This window comes from Pituophis catenifer, unplaced genomic scaffold (assembly GCF_029215685.1).
Source record: "Pituophis catenifer annectens isolate HBS135680 unplaced genomic scaffold, rPitCat1.0.hap2 SCAF_10, whole genome shotgun sequence".
In the NCBI taxonomy this organism is placed as follows: Eukaryota; Metazoa; Chordata; class Lepidosauria; order Squamata; family Colubridae; genus Pituophis; species Pituophis catenifer.
This window is the reverse complement of record NW_027256890.1, coordinates 15,838,689-15,859,596: the sequence shown is the minus strand read 5'-3', so window position 1 is coordinate 15,859,596 and position 20,908 is coordinate 15,838,689. Positions and strand designations below refer to the sequence as shown.

Genomic DNA, 20,908 nt, shown 5'->3' with positions numbered 1-20,908 from the left:
CCCTTCACCTCCCGCATGGGGCTGCTCCTGGTCTTCCCGCTGATCGAGTCCCAGAGCAGGACAGACCCTTCCTTGGGCAACGTCACCGCCGAGGTGCTCCTGACTTGCCTCCGGGACTGCCAGCCCTTGAGCCTGACCAAGGAGCCCGCCGACTGCCTGAACGGCATCGAGACTCTGCTCTGCTCCTGGCTGGAGGAGGCCTCGCCCGGCGGCCAGCAGATCCCCCACAGGCAGAAGGAGAACGCCGCCGCCGCCCTGGTGGCCTTGGCCTGCGCCAGGTAGAGGAGGGCCGGGGGGGGGGGAACCTCTGCTTGGCTCCTGGCTCTCCTCGCCTTTCCTACGCTAAGGAAAGCCCACTCCCCTCGTCTTAAAAAGGCCCAGCAGGTAGTCCTCGACTTGCAACAGTTCATTTAGTGACCGTTTGAAGTTACAACGGCCGTGAAAAAAGTGACTTGGGACTGTTTTTCTTGCTTACGACCATTATAGTCACGTGATCCAAATTCAGACGCTTGGCAACTGACTCTCCTTTATGACGGTCGCAGTGTCCCGGGGGTGTGTGTGTGTCACGTGATCCCTTTTTGCGACCTTCTGGTATCTTACAGTACCTGAAGAGTGACCACTGCCTTGTTCTCTCTTTCCCAGGGGTTCCCTCAAAACCTTTGTTCACACCGTCCATCTCCTACAAAAACAGACTGATTTGGGATCCCTGCCTGTGGCCGATGTGTTGTACAGGTGAGGAGGAGGAAGGTGGGGGGGGGGGAGTGGATGGGAAGCACCCCACATATTGCTCTAAACCACATGCATCAGTTCAGTAATGCCAAGTTCGTTGTTTTCTCCCAATAATACAAAGTCAAAGTATGTCAACATGCAGCAGCCCTCTTCCCTTAAAAGCCCCTAACTCTGTCTTTTTCTGTAGTTAATTCTTTCTATTTCAGAGAAGTGTGTATTTATATACGTGTATGTGTGTGTCTCCACATCTGCCCCCTGAAGGCTGCTGCTTTTAGAAGGCGGACCCGGATCGCCCTCCTGCCTGCTAGGGGGCAAACACCTGGTGTCCTGGGGCTTTGAGGACATGTTGCCGGCACCGGATGCTAACCCTGGCTCTGGCTCAGAAAACAAAGGTAAGAACGCGGGAAGGCTGGACCTTCCTGCCTTTAGAGTACCCAAGGCGTGATATTTTCAGGACAGGCAGAAGCCATGGCTAAAATGACAGCAGGGTAGAGGCAGTCAGAAGGTTTTATTCCACGGGAAATTAACCTCCTTCAGAGTGAGAGACGGAGCAAACGCTGGTGTTTGTAAAAAGGCTGCTTCTCTTAAAATGCAGGAATAAAAATGCAACCCTGACCCCAAAAACAAGGAACTGTTCTTCCAGCCTCTTGATCTCTCTGGCTTAATGGCGGCCAATTTTTTTTCTCCTGCCCCTGGAGGAGTTCTCTTCCAGGTTCGCAGCTTTCTTCTTGATGCTCTCCAGTTGTCAGTGCTCAGAACTGGACATAGGAAAAGATTTAGCTGTAAAATGAGACTAGTGCATCAAGCTTTTTTGGCCCTGATGGAAAGAAATCCGTTGGCCTTTGGTAGGCCTAACAAGGGTGGCAGCCATACAGAAAGTCCTCCCTAGTAGGCAGAGGACGGTTGGTTGTGGCTCAAAGCAAAACAGTTTTCTCCACCGTTCTTTCCCCAAATTCTGTGGCTTTGAAAATAACCTCTTCCACCTCCTGAACGCCTCTTGCAGATGCAGACTTAGGACGCTGCCTGGCAGTGGATGGACTTTATCTTTATACCACCAACTCCGTTGGCCGGGGAATCAGCAAATTGGGCTCTGGATTACACGGTACTTTACGGTAAGCCCTGCACCAAAGCATGGTCTCCGAGAGAGGAAGGGCCATGGAGAGAGAGGCAATACTGAGTGGGTTTCAGGAGGGAACGAAGGACAGGAATGGGAGCCATGAACAGAAGCGCCTGATTCAGAGCTGCCTTGCTCTTCCTTTCAGAGGCTTTGTGTACTCCCGCAATGAGGAGCTGGAATCCGGCTGGGTGGCCTTCGGCAACGGCCGGCTGCTCCACAGGCCGGTCTCTTTTGACAGTAAACCTCACTCCCTTTTCCAGGTCATCGATCAGAACACTCTTCAGGTAAAATCAGAGCGGTTTTTAGATTTACTGTCTGTTCCAGGGCCTTGTTTGTGATTGAGCCGAGTGGTCCGGTTTCTCCCCCACACCCTGATCTTTAATCATAATAATTAATTGCCCTTGCCTCTTGGAAAGCCGGGTGGTCTTTCAGAAAATCAGAAAGGGCCCTTGTGTACCTGCGGGTCTTTTCCTGGGGAACTTTTTCAGCAGCCCACAAGTGCTCAGCCTGCCCAGCAATGACTTAGGATCTGAGAACTATGCCAGCCAACTCAATACATGCAACTCTGCCTGGGATGTTTCCCAGATGACTCAGGCTCTCGGTCTCCCTTTGAAAGCTAGAAATCCATTATTGAGAATGTCCGAGGATTAGCACAAGATTGTCTGCTGGCTGCCTCTGAGACTCTGGCCAAGAGTCCAAGAGCTGAGACAGCAGCAGGCATCCGTTGAGCATCCGTTACTTGAGCCTGTTGCTGCTTAGCGTCGCAAACCAGTCATTACACAGAGGAATCTTAGGATGGTTTAGACAATGGATCTGCTAGTGCCGGCGGGCAGGACGAAGGAAACTACTGAGTCCCAATTACAACTCAGTTCTTCCTTTTGGAACATGTTGGTGGAGCTCTTTCTCCCAACCTGTCTACCCATTAGGACTGACTTCAGGGATTCCGACGTGGGAATACTGTACTAGTAAAGCTGCTTCCAATTTTGAGAAGGATTAAACCATAGGGGGAAACGACCAGTGGTGGGGAGGGCAGAAACTTCTTACATGGTGTGGCTATCGACAGAAGCTTTTTAAAAATCTCGTTCACTTTCCAATGTGCTTGATCAGCAAGTGTGACCTTGCAAGTTGTGATTTTTTTTGTTTTGCCGTGATGAGAACAATTTTGTTTTGTTTCCAGCACTCTTCTTTCTTAAAACAAGAAGAAGCAGCAGCTCCATCTCTTTGTGGCGTCTATTTGAAATATAAATATTGATTTTAATTGTAAATGTCAGGCCGGCAAATCAGTATGCAGAACCACTTAGCATCTTGATACTTTCGGGATCAGCGTGTCATAATAAATGCCAGTAAAACCGAATTTCTCCTCCCTTCTGCCCCCTGCCCCATTTCTCTGCCCAGGTGTGCCAGCTTCTCCCAATGCCCCCCGATCACTTTCCCATAGGCAGCACCATGACCACCGTCCACCTCTCTTCAGACGGGACCTACTTCTACTGGATCTGGTCTCCCGCGAGCTTGAATGAAAAAACCCCCAAGGGCCACTCGGTCTTCATGGACGTCTTTGAACTCAAGGTGAGTCTTGTCCCCAGAAGATGGGCACAAACGGGGGGCACTTGCCTGGCACAGATATCCTCCGTGTTGCCCTGAACATCACGCAGACCGGTGAGAGCTCTCTCCTTGGTTTGGCTCTTTGGCCCAGGTGGACAACGGCCTCTGCATCGCCAGGCCCCTCCAGGAGCGCATCATCCTGATGAGGAAAGAGGGGGACTCGGCCAAGAGCATTAACGAGATGCTGCTCAGCAGGCTTTCCAGGTACAGAGCCTCCCCCTCGGCCACCCTGGCTGCGCTGACGGGCTCCACCATCTCCAATACGCTGAAAGAGGACCAGGCAGGTAAGGGGCAAATTGCGCCCAGGAATCCTTTCTTCCTTGCTTCTGTGGCTTCCCTGCCCAAGGGGACAGCTGAGCCTTCTTGCTGAATGGGGGCGAAACACGTCAGAAAGCAGGTACAGCACCTGCTTGTCTGAGGTGTCGTCTTATGAAGGACTTCCCTGGTGCCACTTCTTATGGTCCTGCGTTGGTCCAGGTTCTTCATGTCTTCTTCTGCTTGCAGTTGCCAAGCAAAATGAGCTCTCTGTGCTTCTCACAACTCCCCTCTTCTTTTTCTTTCCCCCCAGCTGCTAACACTAGTTGTGGTCTGCCTCTCAAAATGCTACGGAAGACCCCGATCTACACCTGCGGGACATACCTGGTGATGTTAATCCCTCCTCCAGGAGGCTCCGGCAGTTCTGCCACCCGCTCTCTCTTCGGGGGAAGCAGCGGTTTATCATCCTTGAAAAGTAAGTTCTCTTCCCTCTCGGCCTTGGGGGGGGGGGGGAAAGAGCCTGGGGTGGCTTTGTTGACTTTGGCACTTTCCCACTGAAGTCGGAGAGGCCGGTTTGACTCTTCCAAGAGGTGGTTTTAGCCCCCGAAGGTTAAGCTTTGGCTCTGCCTTACGCGCAGTTTGTTTTTAGAATTACATGAGGGATTGATGGCCGATTCCTTCTTTAAAGTCCTAGCTTCCAGTTTGGTGTACAATCTCTCAGATGGGCAGTTTGCAAGCCGAGCAGACCTCATTGATGCTGCTGGGAGCTCCCTTGGACGTGGGGCCCTTGTCCCTGGCCTAGGTAAGCCCCGAATGCCTGCCCTAGGTGCAGACGGCTACCGGCACCTTCTGAATTAAACTCCACAGGGTGGCTTTCGCTAGCCGTTAAGTAGCTGAGCTTTGGCAGAATGTTTGGGTGGAAATTTCTTAAGAGCAAATAACTCGTGAATACTAAAAAAACGGATGCGGAGAAAGAAGACAAATTTATCACCAAGGGATGTGTATGTGGACGTACACGCACAACAGAATAAGAGAGCTGGATGGGACCTTGGGGGTCATCCAGTCCAACCTCCCGCCCTGCTCAAGCAGGAGACCGTATACCATGTCAGATAACTGGTTGTCCAGTCTCCTCTTAAAGACCTCCAGCGTTGGAGCATCCGTAACCTCTGGAGATATTTTAACAACTGGTATCTCTGGATCATTGTAAGCTTTTGCTCGCTTTGCATCCCAGTTCCCTTTTGATGAAGGGAGCTACCGATGTTTCCGTCCAGGCGCATGCTACGATGCCATGAACAACATGATCTGGACGTGCTCCAACGACTACATTGATCAGTGGTGCAACCCTGGGAACCAGGCCTTCCATTACATCTGCCAGAGGCTGGGAGTCAGCCATGTCATCTTGGAGCCGCAAGGTAGGAGGCCAAAGGTGCCATCAGCACTGGTAATAACCTGAACTTCCCCTAGCCCGTTTATTTGAAATTATTTCTGAGCAATAATCGGCGTCCCCGCTCTGCCCCTTTTTTTGTCGGTGGTGATTTATTGTCTTTGCCAGGCAACTTTAAAAAGGACATGACGGTTTTTTCCAGGAGATGCCATAGCCACCAACGAGGTAATCAACCAGTTGCTGCACCACGTGGGCGCCATGTGTATCCATCAGCTCAACCTGCTGGCAGCCAGTAACAACATGCCAATCACAAATTTCCTGGCCAAGCAACACCCGATCGAAGCCCATCACCTCAGCAGCATCTGTGACATCATGGAGAAAGCCATGGTCAACGGGGACACCTGCATCATACGCTGCATCCTGGTGGTTTTCCAGGTATCTATACCTGATCGAGGCACGCTTTTGCTTCCTTGGTGGAGAGTTTTGATCTGCTGCTGATTCCTTGATTAATCCGAGATGTGCTCTGGGTTGTTGCCTCCCCCAGCAAGAAGGCAACAGTTTAGAGCAGGAATATCAAACTCAGGGCCTGCAGGCCGGATCTGGCCCGTGGGGTGCTTCAGTCTGGCCCGTGGGGCTGGCCTGGAAATATCAAGGGACCGGCCCATGGGGCCTCCGCGCAGCCTGTTTTGGGCCGGCAGGGTGCTGCAGGAGGCATCCATCCCCCGCTACCCGCCTCCCCCCACTGCCAGCCCGTGGAGGAGAACAGCAGTTCTGATCCAGCCCTCGGAGAAATCCAGTTTGACACCCCTGATTTAGAGTACAGGCTGAATCTCATTCTTGTTCAAACAGAAATTGAACGAAATTCAAGCCTGATCATCTGTGGCAATGTTTTTCAAATACTGGCAACTTTAAGGTAGGTGGGCTTCAACTCCCGGTCCATGGCTGCCTGGGGAATCCTAGAAGCCCACCCGTCGTGAAGTTGTCATGTTTGAAAAACTCTCTTCTGTGGGATAATTCTGCCTGCTTGTTTGGAGGTTCATAAGCAACAAAATAGGAGCATTTGAAGGTATCGGCCTCTTGCCCTGCTTTCTTCAGCTCTTCTTCTCCAGGATCAGTAATTTGAACCAACCTGGTTATTTCAGTGAATTCAGATAGAAGGCAGATAAGCAAAGGGTGTGTTACTTCAATGACTAGGCATCTATTTCTCACTCCCATCTTGCATTGCAACGCTTGTCTTGCAGGTGGTTTTTAAATTTTTCTTCAGCCCCCAAACGGAGAAGAACCGGGAGATCGTAAGGCGGTCGGGCCTTTTGCTTTGGCAGCTCCTGATGGCCCCCGTCGACCAGATCAGCCCCGAAATTCAGAAGGAGGTCTGCTTGGCCATCAGGTAGGCCACCTGGTCTCACCTTACGAGAGCCAAAGGCCTCTACGTGGATGGGAAAGGTCACAAAGGTCATGAAATGAAGTAAATAAAAATCACAACGCAGCTGCTCTTGGCTTTGTTTACTAGGACGTGTGAATTTGCTGTGCTGTATACCAAGCTTCAGCACATTTTAACACACACACACACACACACACACACACACACACACACACACACATTTTCTTACTTTAACCAAACAAATGCTACAGATTTCCAGACGGGTATCCATAATTCATGTTGTATCAAATAATATTACCAACAGTTCAAAGCACATGCTAGAGTAAAATCAGTTTATCTTCAGAACTCAGTGCTCTTTTTGTATGTTTTTGCACAAATGCTAAGTGTTTGCCTTTCTTTGCCTTTTTAAGCTCTGGTCTAAGCATCCTGTACCCTGGAGAAACAGAAATTAATAACCTACTGAAGCTGGTCTTAACCGAAGGTGAGAGTTTTTAAAGTGCTGGAGTGCAAATTAATTTGTACATTTAAAAAAAAAAAATTGCTGCAGGCATCAGGCAAAGGTGGTGTCAGTGTTTTTGCAGCACAATCCCAGGCCTCTCTACTTACCTTCCTCCTGGAATCGGCCCCTTCTAGGAGACAGGAACAGCGGCCTGGCCCAGCTTCGAGATGTGATCCTGACCAACATGGCTGAACAACTCCAGAACAACAGATTTGGAAGTGAAGATGATGAGCACTGCAGGTAAACACCCCACCCCCACCCCCACTACCAAAGCAGGGGCTGTGCACACTGATTGAATGAATCTGGGAGTTTGTCTGCCGGGCAGCAAAGATCGGCAGGGGAGGCCAAGGTAGCTCTCACGCCCCACTTATAGGATGGACTGCTATAACCCTTCCTCCTTTGCCCTGTCTCTTCTGCCTTTGAAGACTGAACGATGAGCTTTTGCACTACATTCTCAAGATCGTGGTCCGAGAATCTTGTATCTTAATCACCAAGTGCCAAGTCGTCTCTCGAGATGAATTCCAGAGGCTTCTCTCCACTGTGCCTGTGAGTAACTGTGTACCCACTGGCTCTCTTTGGGGGCTGCAGTGGGGAGAATGAGGGGAAGCGGGACAGTTTCTCCTTTTGGGAATCTAGAAGCATGGACCTTCCTTGGGATTGGTGGCAGATATCTCTGTCAAACTGGCTCTCCTTCTTCCCTTGTTCCTGGTCCAGAATGTTAACATTTGAGGCTCTCAAGTTCATCATTGTTTTTTAATGTAAATGGGATTACTTCATACTAACCTGTCTTTCAGTTTGGTAAGGTCCAGGAACTTGCAATATGTCTCCCCAATTTTAGCTTGAATTAATGTGTCAACCTTTTCTGGTATTTCTTTGCCACGCTGTGACCCCCGCAGCTGGAGAAGGACTGAACATTTTCTCTGTATTCTCCCCTGTTTGCGAGTTTCCCTTGGACTTCAGAAATAGCCTGCTGGCTTTTCTTTGCTGCTTTGTGAGGGAATTGGGCCAAGACAGAAACCCCAAACGTCCCCGTTTGTCTTCAAGGCCGCCTCTGCCTGCCTGCGGTACCTGATGGCTGTACAGAACCACCTTCTGAGTAATACCGTTTTGATTAAGCCTGACGAAAGCGATGACAGTGACAGCTCCTTGCAGGGAGAGACCTTGAAGGTACAGGTAAACACCAAGTCTGAAACTCCACTGCCCTCGCTTTCTCCGACCCCGGTGCTGCCGCCTCTTCAGCCAACGGGTATGGCCCTCTCCGTGCTCACCGTCTGTGGTCGTGGTGCCGTGACTGGGTGCTTCAGCTGGGATTCCCCAAAGAGCCGCAGCTCTTCATTCTGCTTGGAGTAGCCCTGGTTAAAAGCTACAGGGGCCTCCTGCAGAATCCTGGCCCAGCTCCTCCTCCTCCTTCAGCTTAGAAAACTCGTCCCGGGGTGAAGCTGGGGGGAAACGCTTTGTAGTTTACAGCTGGGGAGATGAGTGCGCACCCCGGAAGAGTTCCATGCTCCTCTTTGCTAGCCTCTCTCAACCCTGTCTGGAAAAGCTCCCCTTCAACCCCCTTCCGGCCGAAGCCTCTCCCTGGCTGGCCCCCTCAGGTGCTCAACCTGTTTTCCATAAAATTCAGCAGTAAAAGTAGAGTTCCCCAATTCTTTCCATACACTTCAGGGAATGCTAATGCTCTGCAAAGGAATGGGGTCCCGCCCCCCCCCCCCTCCCGGGTTGGCTTTGTCTCTGTTGCCTGAACCATTTTAAGATGAGGGAGGGGTGAGTCTTGGTCCATTATGCCCTCTGCTTGGCTGAGCCCCCAAAAGGGCCGGGATGATTTCTGTCCATTTCCGTCTTGCTGTTCAGGAAATTCCTTGTGGCTCATCCTTTGTCCTCGCTCGGATATGTCCGTCACTGTCTGGAGTCAATGCTAAATGTGTCCACGCCACGTCTCATCCAGCCACACCCATTATTTCGTTTCTGTTTGTTTTCTTCCGTTTCTCTCTGCAGTTGCTCTCATCCTCTCTTCCCTTCTAGGACGGTTTCGTTCCTTGTCCGGCCCAACAAGCAGGCTGGATTAATCGTTCTGATAAGTACCGGCAGAGTTGGGTCCCGGCCTGCTTAGCATCCCGCTACACTATCAGCTGGCTGGAATTTCCTGTGTTGGTTTTGCCCCCTCCGATTTCCAAAAAAAACCAACCCAAACCCTTCTTGGCAGCCAAGAAAAAAAGGAGCTGTCTGGTGATGGGAATCGGGGAAATGGGAATAGTTAAACAGAATGATCTCATTTAGATTCTGGAGCAGGTTTTTCAGGGAAAGGTCAGCCTGAAGAATCTTCGTCTTGGGATGTTGGGGTTTAGAGCAGGGGTCTCCAACCTTGGCAACTTTAAGCCTGGCGGACTTCAACTCCCAGAAGCTGGCTGGGGAATTCTGGGAGTGGAAGTCCACCAAATTTAAAGTTGCCAAGGTTGGAGACTCCTGGTTTAGAGAATCATTAAGTCATTCTCCAGTGAAAAGTTTAATTCAGCTTCCCCAACCTGGTGCCTTCCAGACATGTTTGGGAAACGCATGTTAACCCCCGGGCCAGATGTGGCCAACCTCTTTTTCCCCAGCCTCTCTGGAGATCAGGTTTTTTGTCTCAGTTGGACTGATTTAGGAAGGTTAATTTGTGGGCTGGTAAGAAATGTGGCCTTTGAATTAAGTGTCCTCCAGAATCAGGGAAGTGCTCAAGTAGTTTAACCATGAGGTTTCATTACGTAAAGGTCTCGGTGGCCAGAACGCAGCATTGCAGGCTGATTCTGCTGACTGCAGTTTGATTCTCACCAGCTCCAGGTTGACTCAGCCTTCTGCCCTTCCGAGGTCGGTAAATGAGGAACCCGGATTGTTGGGGGCAAGAGGCTGAGTCTGTAAACCGCTTAGAGAGGGCTGTAAAGCAGTATACAAGCCTAACTGCTATTGCTATTGATTGTACGGACAGAGGTGGAGTGATAGGAGCACAGTGGTGTTTTCTTTTGTTAAACCTGTCCTGCCACTCCTGCCCCAGGTGGTTGACCCACGGCCAAAGAATCCTGAGTGGGGACCCCCACACAGGTCCTGCCGCTCCTCAAACCTCGCCTGGCTTGTTATCACGCTCATCCCATTAACTTTGGAAGCCCGTCTTTCTTTTGCATGAGCCTCTGTGTTGGACTTAGAAGCGAAATTGTTCTGTGGGGGGGCCGCCGAAACGCCCTTCTGAAACTCGTCTCGTCTCCTTGCAGGAGCTCAAGACCAGCATTTTGGCTCTGGCCATGCAGATCCTCACGGGGTGCGACGAAGTCCTGGAGAAGCTGCAGCAGGTCACCACCGCCCTGATCAACAGCGACGTCCCAGACAGGGAACAGAGGTAAGGCCGTTTGTTCCGGAAAGGCACCCGCTGCCCCCCCCCCCCCCCGTCAAAGCTGCTTGCAGAAGGCAGCCAAAAGACCACCGTGAGAATGCCTCCAGCTGGATGGAGGAGTCCATCAGGGAGGAGGTGAGACCTGAGAAGCGCCTTGACGCATCAAACAGCAGCTAGCACAGAGTCATCCCAGCTTGGCCGCTTCAAGGCCTGTGGACTTCAACACCCAGAATTCCCCAGCCAGCAACGCTTTAAGGTAAAGTAAGCGTTGCTGGCTGGGGAATTCTGGGAGTTGAAGTCCACAGGCCTTAAAGCGGCCAAGCTTGGACATCCCTGAATCAGCAGTCATTGGGCAGGCCATTTCAGAAGGGTTCAACTGTGAAGTTCGAGGAGGGAGGGCCCAGGGCTTGATGAAGGGAACCTTCCTTGAGGAGGCCCCTCCCAGGCCCGCCCTCACAAAGCCCAATGGTGGCGGTGGTGGGGAACTCTTGATTGCAGATTGAAAGGCCTGGAGCAGGTGACCAAAGCCACCATCCTGGGCCACTTGCTTCCCGTGCTGCTGACCTCCCTGATGCATCCGAATCTCCAGACGTTGATGGTGGCCGATCCGCTCATGCCTCAGCTGGTGCAGCTGGTCCTCTACACCAGCCAGGTACCGCCTGCTTCCCCTCCCTCCTCACCCTTTGGGCTTGTCAATTCGCCCCCCCCCCCTCCTCCCCTAGACCCCCTGTGCCTGATGACCCATTTGCCTGGTGGTGTCTTGCAGACGGCCTTGTTGCTGAAAACTCAGTCTCCGGTTTTCTCGGACGTCAGCAGTTCTCCTGCAGGGGCTTCTGAACCGAGGAGCAAGCTCTTCCCTGATGAGAGGTGACTGGCCTAAGCATCAGAGCGTCCCCTCTATTAACCTTCCCTGAGTTCGTTCTCTCTCTCTCTCTCTCCCCCCCTCCCCCTCCCTGGTGCATTTGTGCCTGGAATAATTGCTTTGAAGGGATCATCGAAAGAGAAAGACTTAGCCTTGTATGAAAAAAAAAAATTTGTCAGCTTGTGAAGAGCTGGGAATAAGCCAGGAGTACCCAACCTTAGCGATTTTTAAAACCTGTGGACTTCAACTCCCAGAATTCCCCAGCCAGCAACGCTTTAAGGTAAAGTAAGCGTTGCTGGCTGGGGAATTCTGGGAGTTGAAGTCCACACATCTTAAAAGTCGCCAAGATTGGACAGCCCTTGGTGAAAGAACCAGAGTTTTCCTTCTCTCCATGAATTTAGCAACCTTAAGGCCCGTATCAGCAAATAAATAAATAATTACATTCCAAAAGTGACATGTGGGCCAGACGGTACTTTTTGCCCAGTGTCGTACGGTGGTAGCAATGCCAGTATTTGGCTTCCACAGTTCCTTTGGGTGAAGCTTAATCTATCCTACCAAGTTATTCCTTCGGTAAACTTTTTCTTTTTTACATTTGATGCCAGGATGCTGGAAGAGAAAGAAGAGCCTGGGTTCCTGACTGGCTTGAAAATCCCAGCTCCATGGGCCGCTGGCAAGACGGTGGAGACCGTTCATCCCGTCAGGGATAACTACAAATTTAAGGAGACGGTGCACATCCCCGGAGCCCGTTGCTTGTACCTGAGGTTCGACAGCCGATGCTCCTCACAGTACGATTACGATAAGGTCAGTCGGGGCCAGAGCATAAACTCCAGCCTGGGAGCAGCCCTGAAGCCCCTTCTGAAGTGAAGGGTTGGCTTGGGAGAAGTTTCCCTTGGTGCTCTCTCAGGATGTCTCCACGGTCAGAAGATCCAAGATGGGGCCGTTTACTTGCTGGCTTCCCTCTGAGGAGCTCTTAAGAAATGCTTCCACGGCTTCGATCTGCCCTCGTGCCATTCTCCTGGGTCTCTTGTGTTTCTGCTGCAGCTGGTGATATACGCTGGGCCCAACACAAACAGTCGGAAGGTTGCCGAATATGGAGGCAACACCTTAGGATACGGCAGCCGCAGCGTCTTGGGGACTGGGTGGCCGAAAGATTTAGTAAAGGTACCGAGTAGCCCTTTCCCGTCCCTGCTGATGAAATTTCAACTCAAAAGAGAAAAAAAAAAAGAAGCCACTTTCTCTCAAACCGTAGAAAAATAGATTTCCTGGATCGCGGGCGTAATACGCAGAGGAGAATGCCGTTTCCAGATTTCGTTCTGTGTCTTGTAATAATAACATGCGGAGACTCGCCTTTCGCTCGCTTGTTTAACGGACTCTCTTCTCACCCAAACCGTCAGGTGGAAGGAGACACCGTCACCTTCTCTTTCGAAATGCGGAGTGGCCGAGAACACAACACCCCAGATAAAGCCATGTGGGGCTTCGCCTGCACGGTCCGGGCGCAGGTATGGGCTGCAGCATTTCAGCTGGGGGAGTAACGAAAATCAACTCAATCCCGGAAGCGTCTGAACACGGTTTAGTCACAAGGGGTGGGGAGGCCGAGCGCAGGTTGTGCTTAAGGAGGCGCGTCACTGTTAATTCACTGCTCCTGAAGGGAAAGAAGTCAGTGTATTCGCCTAGTAAACCTGTAGGTGCCACTCCCTCCAACTTCCTTGCATTAGAGCCGACTTTTTACAGATTTGTGCTCTGCTGGGTTGGCTCTCTTTGGCGCTTGTGGTTTTTATTTTTATTTCATATTGGACGACGCGTGTGTGCGCGGAGGCTCACCTGTGCGCAGACCAGGCGCCAACTCTCTCTGCATTCTCTCTGCTTCCCCTCGGCTGCCCAGGAATCCTCGGAAGACGTCTCGGGCGGCTTGCCCTTCCTGGTCGACCTGGCCTTGGGCTTGTCCGTCCTGGCCTGCTCGATGCTGAGGATCCTGTACAATGGGCCGGAGATAACCAAGGACGAGGAAACGTGTCAAGAGCTTCTGCGGTCCAAACTCTTGCAGAGGTGGGGAGCCCAGACCAGGAGGGGGTGGGAAGGAGGAGGCCAGCTGCAGATCCTCCGCCAGAAGCGAAGCAGATGGTTACCTGAAAGGAAGCTGCGTCTTTCCCAGTGTGAATGACAGCACAACCCCTTCCTGCTTTTTGGGAGAAAAGGCCCAAGCCGTTCCTTGTGTGGTTTCGTCATTTCAGATGCCAGTGGCAAGTGGAAGCCAATGGCGTGATCTCCCCGGCCCTCACGCCCAGCCCTTCCCCGCTGCCTCTCACCATTGAGGAAGACCAGGAGTTCACTTACCCATCAGACGTCCTCGTCCCACCTGTGGGTCACTATTTTGACCTGCCCCGCATTCGACTCCCGCCTGGAATTATGATCAAGCTCAGGGAAATATCTGGCCGCGCTCGCCCTCAGTTTCGACCTAGCATCAGGTTTGTGTGTGTGTTTGTGTGAACTTCTTTTGGGCACCTTTGCTTTCTCCAGATCTGCAGCTGGAGAAAACTCTTGCCTCGCTCAGATACTTGTCAGGGGGTCCGTTGGTCAAATGTTGATCCCCTCTGTGTTTTTCCTGGGTTTCGCCCACAACAGAGAGGTGATCCAGCCAGATGTGATGGAAGAAATGGTGGTTTCCTGTGTGATCAAGCACTTGAATCTAGTGGACGCGCTCCAGTCGCTCATCAACTTCCAGTATCAGGAGGAGCACGCTGAGGAATACGACCTCCTTTGCAAAATAATGGGGGAAACCTTCAAGAAACTGAACGCCATGGAACGACAACTGCAGGTAAAGCCTGCCGTGAGAATCTGGCATCTGCTTTCGGCTGCGTGTCCCGGGAGGCTCACAGTGGGCTGGGGGGGGAATTCTTTTTCCTGAACCCCTCCTGCGGAGGGAGGGGTCCAGCTTTTTCATGCTGCTTGTTTCCTGTTTGGCCAGAGTGTGGCTGAACTGGAGCAGAAATGGCAAAGCGAGGTGGAAGACGCCATGCATGGAAAGCTGGAGAACAATGTTCCCTTCTTCTACGATTATCACTTCAATGAGGTAAAGGCCAAGAATCTCAGATTATGCTGGGCTGGTTTTGTGTTGGCTTCTTCCTGAATTAGCTTTCTCTCGATTCCTATCAAAAGGCTGAGTTGTAATTTTCACTGCTCCTGGGCAAACGACATGCAGCTTTAAAACTGACTGCCTGATTCTCTGTTGGAAATCAGATGTCTGCTAGAGGCCCTGGGAACAGCTGGTTTCTCCAAGCGTGTGTGCCAGGGCAAGAGGTCTCCGGAGGGTTCTGGGAAGTCTTGGGGGTTATAAAGCAGAACAGAATGTCACAAATCGCGTCTCTCAGTCTTTTAGTTCTTCCACATACTTGGAAAAGGGTCTCAGTCTGGTGCGAGGGAGCCGTTTGTGAGGAAATAGAATCCTTCATCTGGCAGAAACCTTTGGAGTTCTTGCAAAGAAGGCCAAAAGAAGCATATCAATTAAGTCAAGTGAAAAAATAGATCTGGGGTCTTGGATCCTGGTGTTCCGATGAAGCTTCTGAGAGGCTCACCTGTTTCAAGGGTTGTCCTTGGGCATCTGATCCTTGGGGATAGACTGTTTCTGAATGTGGAGGCCCAGGTTTCACCCCATGAAGAATCAGTTCTTGCACGGGTCTTCCCTTCAGAAAGAGAAATGAACTTCCCTGGTCCCTTTTTCCCACATATTTGCTTCTCTCCCCCCCCCCCCACCTTCCCTTCCCTTCCTTTCAGAACAAAATGAAAGAATTGGAACTTCTGTGCTCAATGAAGGAGATTTCTTTTGATGGAGGAGATCTCGAGAACATGGTCCTTTCGCTGAGGTTGGTGCCACTGTTGCGATGTTGTGATGAGAAGCCTCTTTGTCCACCGCTGCTCCTTCCTGGTTGGGGGGGGGGAGACGGGGTGTGTGGGTTGCTCCCCAGCCTCGGAAACAGAGTCTGTCTGACCCCTTGCCTCTTTCTGGAGCTCGAAGGAGGCAACCGACCTGTCTGTTTCTCTGGGCTTTACCCTTCCCGGCTCTTTAGGGATAAATTCTTCCAGGAGGTGAACTCAGTCATCCAGAAGCCTTCCCATCCCATGGCAAAGACCAAAATCCTGGTCAAGAGCCTGATGAACCGAGCAGAGCTGCTCCTGCATGTCACCATTGCTGCCCAGTCGGGCCTCACCCGAAGCATCTCCGGCACCCCGGCAGAGACACCAGGTTAGGGAGGGAGAGAGGGGAGGGGCCGGTCTGCCCTTCTCAGAAGTGCTCACCTTTGAGCTCACCTTTCTGCACAACTGAGATCGAGAAGCCTCCCTCCCCCCCCCCCCGGTCCTTTGTGGGTTTTCTGAACGGGGGCCATGAAGGGTCATCCCTCTTTCTGCTCCTTAACATGCAGCGTGCAAGTCAGCCTCGGAAACCAAGGTCATCTCCCATGCCGTTCGCCAGCCAGTTTTCCTGCGCAGCATGTCGGCACCCTCGGATCTGGAAATGATCGCAAACGAAGATCTGGAGTTCACCAGGTCAAGCCAGAGGTCGGCATCCACCTCTCTGGAATTAAAGTTCGGGCTGTCTTAGTCAGCCTCTCGGGGTAATCCCACAGGCCCACTGATCACCCCGCTGTCTCCACGCAGGCGGCGCCACGTTCCGAGCCACAGGAGCAGCTCCTTCACCCTCCTGCAGTCCTTGGCCATCGACGACAGCCGGGACAAGCCCACCTACAGTGTCCTCCTGGGACAGCTCTTTGCCTTCATCGGGACCAATCCTGAGCAAGCAGTAAGTCCCGCCTCTTGGGCTTGCCCAATCCAAGGCAACTTCCTCACCTGGCCACGCGCCGTTCAGTTCTCCAGTAAACCTGTTCCTTCGTAACCAGCCAACCCCAGTTACCTCTGAATATTTAAAATCCATCAGGCTGTTAAAAGCTCCTTTGAGTTATTTAAATAATGGAAATAACTAACTCAAATGAATAATATTTAATTATTTAAATAACAGGAGGTGATTCAGGAGGTTGGGATGTCTAAGAATGGTCTAAAATTTGTGTTTGTTCTGGTCACAGTGGGAGTCCCTATCCTTTATTTTTTAATTCAACCGGCTCCCTTCAGGGGAAAGGTTACACCCTGAGCTGGCTTAAGCGAGTGGGTCAGTGGCCCCCATAATCCACTCATCCCCCCTGCTTTTCTCCTAGGTGTCCAGCAGCAACTTCCTGTTGGCTGCTCAGACGCGATGGCGGCGTGGAAACACCCGGAAGCAGGCTCTGGTGCACATGAGGGAGCTGCTGACGGCTGCAGTTCGCGTGGGCGGAGTGACGCACCTGGTGGGCCCAGTCACGATGGTGCTCCAGGGAGGCCCACGGTCAGTTCCTGCAGAGAGGATTGGGGAGCTGGAGAAGGGAGGCTGTTGCTGGGAATGCCTACAGGGTAAAGTTGCTATTTTTGTTAGCAAAGCTCCTGAAACGAGGCTCTAAAGTGGTACTTTGTAACCTTGGCAACTTGAAGAATTGTGGACTTGCAACTGCCAGAATTCTGGGAATTGAAGTCCACACCTCTTCAAGTTGCCAAGGTTGAGAAAAGCTGCTTTGAAAAATCCCAGCAAGAGGATTCCCACTTTCTGAGATTGTTTGCGTCAACGTTTAATAATCTCACCGCCTCCAGCGGGTGCCTCGTGCTTGGGAGCCTCTGAGTTTTTCCCTTTCCACAGAATCGAAGAGCTCACCTGTGGAGGGATGGTGGAGCAAGTGCAGGAGGCCTTTGGGGAGACCATGACTTCGGTGGTGGCCCTGTGTGCACGCTACCCCATCGCTTGCGCCAACAGCATCGGCCTCCTGTGCACCATACCATACACCAGGTGGGTCAGAGAGGGCCGGAGCTGCCCTTGCCTTGCCTTGCCTAGCCTCAGGGTTTCCGTTAGCCTTGCCCTCGCCAGTCTCCCCCAGACCCAATTGTGACCGGCCGCTGCTGCTTCCTCCACCCCCACCCCCACCCCCACCCCAGGAGCGAAGAGAAGTGCCTGGTGAGGAGCGGCCTGGTGCAGCTGATGGATCGCCTGTGCAGCTTGAGCAGCCAGACTGAATCCAGCTCCAGCGAGAAGCAGACCAAGAAGCAGAAGGTGGCCATCATGGCTTGGGCCGCTTTCCAAGTGCTGGCCAACCGTTGTGTCGAGTGGGAGAAGGAGGAAGGTAGGAGGTTTGCTGGCCCTGCAGGAAGAGCAAGGCTGGATGGAGAGTCCAGTGGGAATGTGTGTGTGTGTGTGTGTGTGTAAAGCCCCCTTGTGTCCAGTCCTTTGTACAAAAGTTAATTGATTTACTAGACGGCAAAACCCAGCCTGACTCCCCAGCTTTTCAGCCTCCTTGGTGAGATGCTTGTCTCCCGCTGATGCAGGAGGGGCCGGGAACACTTTTTACTGCTCTCATTGGGGCTGATCCTTTTGCAGGGGGATCCACGGAGGCGGTGCATTCGGGCCTCGCTCGCCAGGTCTCCAGTCTCTTAACCAATCACCTGGCCCGGGCCACCGAGTGCTGCGGCAACCAGGCAGCCGGCAACGACGCCCTGCAAGACGTCCTCAGTCTTCTGAATGACCTTTCCAGGTAGAGCGTTTCTCAACCGTGGCGACTGGAAGAGGTCTGGACTTCAACTCCCAGAATCCCCCAGCTAGCTGAGCTACTAGCAGACCAGTGTCTCCCAACCGTGGCAAGTTAAAAGATGTCTGGGCTTCCAGAATTCTCCTGGGGAATTCTGGGAGTTGAAGTCCAGACATTTTCAAGTTACCAAGGTTGAGAAACACTGGTCTGCTAGACTGCCTCTGATTGGAGGGCCAGATTTACAGCGGGGTCGAATCCTGCTGTGACCGGCGTGTTACTGAGCAGTAACCCTCATCTTATCAGCAGCTGTTCTGCTCTCCGCTCTAGATGTGCTGATATGGGATCCTTCTTCCTTCTTTCCTTCTCCCCAGGAGCCACATTGGCAAAGCCATCCTCAGCCAGCCAGCCTGCGTGTCCAAACTCCTCTCTCTGCTTCTGGACCAGCGCCCCTCCCCCAAGCTGGTCCTCATCATCCTTCAGCTCTGCCGTGCTGCTCTGCCCCTCATGAGCGTGGAGGACTGTGGGAACGTGGAGCTGCCCCCTTGGAGTTACTCCGTGCCTTCCCTGAACAGCGAACAAGACGATCCCAGCGACCCGGCCTCAAAGATCGCCTCCCTGCTCTTGGCCAAGCTGGCGGATTACGTTGTTCCAGGTAGCGAGTGGCTGAGTTTCCTCTGTTATCAATGTGGAGGATTCAGAAGGCGGCATCTCCTTTCTAAACATCTGGGAAGCTTCCACAGAATAGTCTCTTATTCACCTTTGCAGCTGTGAGACGTTTAAACTCCAATTCCCAGAATTCCCCAGCCAGCATCTCGGGGTTGGGGGTCTTGGCCTAGTTAGTAAAATATTGTTATTTCGAGTTCTGTGTTTGATGAATCTGCCCCATAATATACGGGCGAATGAGCTGCAGATTACAAATTAAGCTGGTAGAGAACATTTCCTCGTTGAAATCCAAATTCATTCTTCCCCCCCAACAGGATGCCAGACGGTTCTCTCTCCAACCGCTTCGGAGCCAGATACGTCCCTCACGAAAGCCAACCCCAAAAGTTCCCTGAAAGGAGACAAAGATCCAGGAGAAGAGAGCGAGGCCGTGGACGGCAAGCTTTCCATATTCATTCACAAGCGGGAAGATCAGTCGTCTCACGAGGTCCTCCAGCCGCTCTTGAGGTAACTTGGGCTGGGTGTGGCGCCGCTAAGAGCCGCCTGTTGGCCTGCCGCGTCCTCACCCTCTGTGGCCCTTCCGTTTGCAGTAGCTCAGAAGGCCGCCCCTTTCGCCTCGGGACAGGCGCCAACATGGAGAAGGTCGTTAAGATGGACCGAGACATGACCAAAGTAAGAGCAACTCCCCTCAGGGTTTTGCAAACGGCTCCAAAGCTTAAAAGGTGCCCTCGGGGCAAGGAACCTCTCACAGGGACCCACGCTGAGGACGTGGTACGGGCCCCTGGCAACCGACTCATTTTTTCCCCCAGAGCGGCTGCTGTGAGGTGATCACGGAGGAGGCGGCTGCGGCTTTACGGAAGGCCACCAAGTGGGCCCAATCCGGGCTGATTGTGAGCGTGGGGCCCCCGGTGGAAACGGTCAGCCCCGAAAGCACCAGCGGCCTCTCAACCGGGGACAAGAAGAAGTCGGCCCAAACCTCCATCTGCAGGGAGCGGAATTCGGAGCTGGCCAGGTAGGCTGACCTCTGACCTTCCGGAGAGCTAGCAGGGGGTCCTGGATCTTGGAAGCAGCTGGGCAGATTGACCCCTCGCTCCCGGCTCTGCTTCAATAAGGCTCAGAAGCCACGAAGGTGGTGGGCAGTGGGACGGTGGGGTCCTCTGGGCAGGGCTGTCCTGGATATCGTCTGACTCCCCTCTCTCCAATCAGGACTGATCCTGTGCGGCCCTTCATCAGTGGGCACGTGGCCAACAGCATGGCGGCAGAGGTGATCGCTCTGCTTCACAGCTTGCTCATGGCACCCGAGTCGAACGCAGCTCAGATATGGACCACCACCGCCGAGAAAGTAAGCGGGGGAAGGACTCACAATCTCACTTCTCTCTTCCACCCTGTCCTGGTGGTGGTGGTTTTTTTTTTTTTTTTTTTTTAATCATTCTGGGGTTTCTGGAAACGAGCAAGGGCATCCAGCTCTCCGGGATTTCAGAATGCTTCCTGCCTCTGCTGGTTTGGGCTGAGAGGAGTACCCAGCATTTGGCGGGCATCAATCAGAAGCTCCTTTTCATCCTTCCTTTGCCGCCCAAGGGCTGCGTGACTCAGGGTGGGATTGGGGGGAGGGTGTCTTTATTCTGTGCAGCCAACTGGCACAATGCCTCTCAGCACCTCACGTTGGTGAGAAAGTTTCAAATGTTGGGAGGCCGAAATAGCCGCGTTTCCATAAAAAGGACCCTAGAGATGAATGAATCGGCAATGCCTAATGCATTATGTGTGAGGCAACAGTTTTTTTGCATGACTCTGATTTGATTTGTAAACCCCCATATGTGGACAAGGAAGGCGGCTCCAACGTGCCCACCCGCTTGGGCCTTTTTCTGCCCCTAGGTCTTGTCCCGTGCTCTGATGTACATTCCCCAGCTGGGAAAATACGCCGAGAGCATCTTGGAGAACGGCAGCAGCAACGGGAGGAAGCTTGCCAAGCTCCAGAGGATCGCTCGCCAAGCAGTGGCTGCCCTGTGTGCCCTGGGGGGCTTCAAGGAGACCATCAAAATCGGCTCCGAAGTTCAGGTGGGCGCCGGCCTCTTGTAACCCGTCAAATCCGGAAGAGATTGACGGTTGTGACTTTTGCTACCCTCCGTTCCGGCCCCCACATTGTCCCTGCAATCTTAGTACGTAGTTAATTGGGAGCCCTGGATGGATCTTCAGTTCTCTTTCTCCTGTTAATAGGTGTTGGGTAGAGGAATTGCCAGAAGTGTTGGTGTGGTGGCCTCCATTAATGAACAGGAAGGGATAGCCACGGTCAGGTTTCCACCGGTGAATATAGACTGTCGGAAGACCTCCCAGGCCTCAGACATTTTAACAATTCCGTTATCCAGGCTCTGCATTCCTCGGTCAGAGGTGAGTCCATTTTAATATCCAGAACAGAGCAGATATGTGTCAGAATGTTTAAATTGAAGATGTAGTTTCTATCTCCA

At 52.4% G+C, this 20,908-nt stretch overlaps 1 protein-coding gene across 1 annotated transcript in view; it reads left to right on the top strand.

Moving 5' to 3' along the window:
* HECTD4 (HECT domain E3 ubiquitin protein ligase 4) overlaps positions 1 to 20,908 on the top strand; it is a 41,948-nt gene continuing 21,040 nt past the window's right edge. The window contains exons 1-41 of the mRNA XM_070950428.1: positions 1 to 278; positions 643 to 732; positions 991 to 1,121; positions 1,733 to 1,841; positions 1,992 to 2,130; positions 3,242 to 3,412; positions 3,540 to 3,732; positions 4,017 to 4,178; positions 4,392 to 4,505; positions 4,975 to 5,115; positions 5,290 to 5,522; positions 6,329 to 6,474; positions 6,879 to 6,949; positions 7,102 to 7,207; positions 7,393 to 7,513; positions 8,012 to 8,140; positions 10,210 to 10,334; positions 10,827 to 10,980; positions 11,095 to 11,195; positions 11,793 to 11,991; positions 12,232 to 12,351; positions 12,585 to 12,689; positions 13,073 to 13,236; positions 13,422 to 13,655; positions 13,813 to 14,005; positions 14,156 to 14,260; positions 14,962 to 15,050; positions 15,255 to 15,430; positions 15,609 to 15,744; positions 15,844 to 15,985; positions 16,395 to 16,561; positions 16,907 to 17,053; positions 17,200 to 17,384; positions 17,639 to 17,792; positions 18,158 to 18,438; positions 18,764 to 18,953; positions 19,037 to 19,118; positions 19,256 to 19,458; positions 19,653 to 19,788; positions 20,319 to 20,501; positions 20,661 to 20,831. Of these exons, the coding sequence (XP_070806529.1) occupies positions 16 to 278; positions 643 to 732; positions 991 to 1,121; positions 1,733 to 1,841; positions 1,992 to 2,130; positions 3,242 to 3,412; positions 3,540 to 3,732; positions 4,017 to 4,178; positions 4,392 to 4,505; positions 4,975 to 5,115; positions 5,290 to 5,522; positions 6,329 to 6,474; positions 6,879 to 6,949; positions 7,102 to 7,207; positions 7,393 to 7,513; positions 8,012 to 8,140; positions 10,210 to 10,334; positions 10,827 to 10,980; positions 11,095 to 11,195; positions 11,793 to 11,991; positions 12,232 to 12,351; positions 12,585 to 12,689; positions 13,073 to 13,236; positions 13,422 to 13,655; positions 13,813 to 14,005; positions 14,156 to 14,260; positions 14,962 to 15,050; positions 15,255 to 15,430; positions 15,609 to 15,744; positions 15,844 to 15,985; positions 16,395 to 16,561; positions 16,907 to 17,053; positions 17,200 to 17,384; positions 17,639 to 17,792; positions 18,158 to 18,438; positions 18,764 to 18,953; positions 19,037 to 19,118; positions 19,256 to 19,458; positions 19,653 to 19,788; positions 20,319 to 20,501; positions 20,661 to 20,831 (6,261 nt within the window). The 5' untranslated portion in view covers positions 1 to 15. The remainder of the gene's footprint in view (positions 279 to 642; positions 733 to 990; positions 1,122 to 1,732; positions 1,842 to 1,991; positions 2,131 to 3,241; positions 3,413 to 3,539; positions 3,733 to 4,016; positions 4,179 to 4,391; positions 4,506 to 4,974; positions 5,116 to 5,289; positions 5,523 to 6,328; positions 6,475 to 6,878; positions 6,950 to 7,101; positions 7,208 to 7,392; positions 7,514 to 8,011; positions 8,141 to 10,209; positions 10,335 to 10,826; positions 10,981 to 11,094; positions 11,196 to 11,792; positions 11,992 to 12,231; positions 12,352 to 12,584; positions 12,690 to 13,072; positions 13,237 to 13,421; positions 13,656 to 13,812; positions 14,006 to 14,155; positions 14,261 to 14,961; positions 15,051 to 15,254; positions 15,431 to 15,608; positions 15,745 to 15,843; positions 15,986 to 16,394; positions 16,562 to 16,906; positions 17,054 to 17,199; positions 17,385 to 17,638; positions 17,793 to 18,157; positions 18,439 to 18,763; positions 18,954 to 19,036; positions 19,119 to 19,255; positions 19,459 to 19,652; positions 19,789 to 20,318; positions 20,502 to 20,660; positions 20,832 to 20,908) is intronic.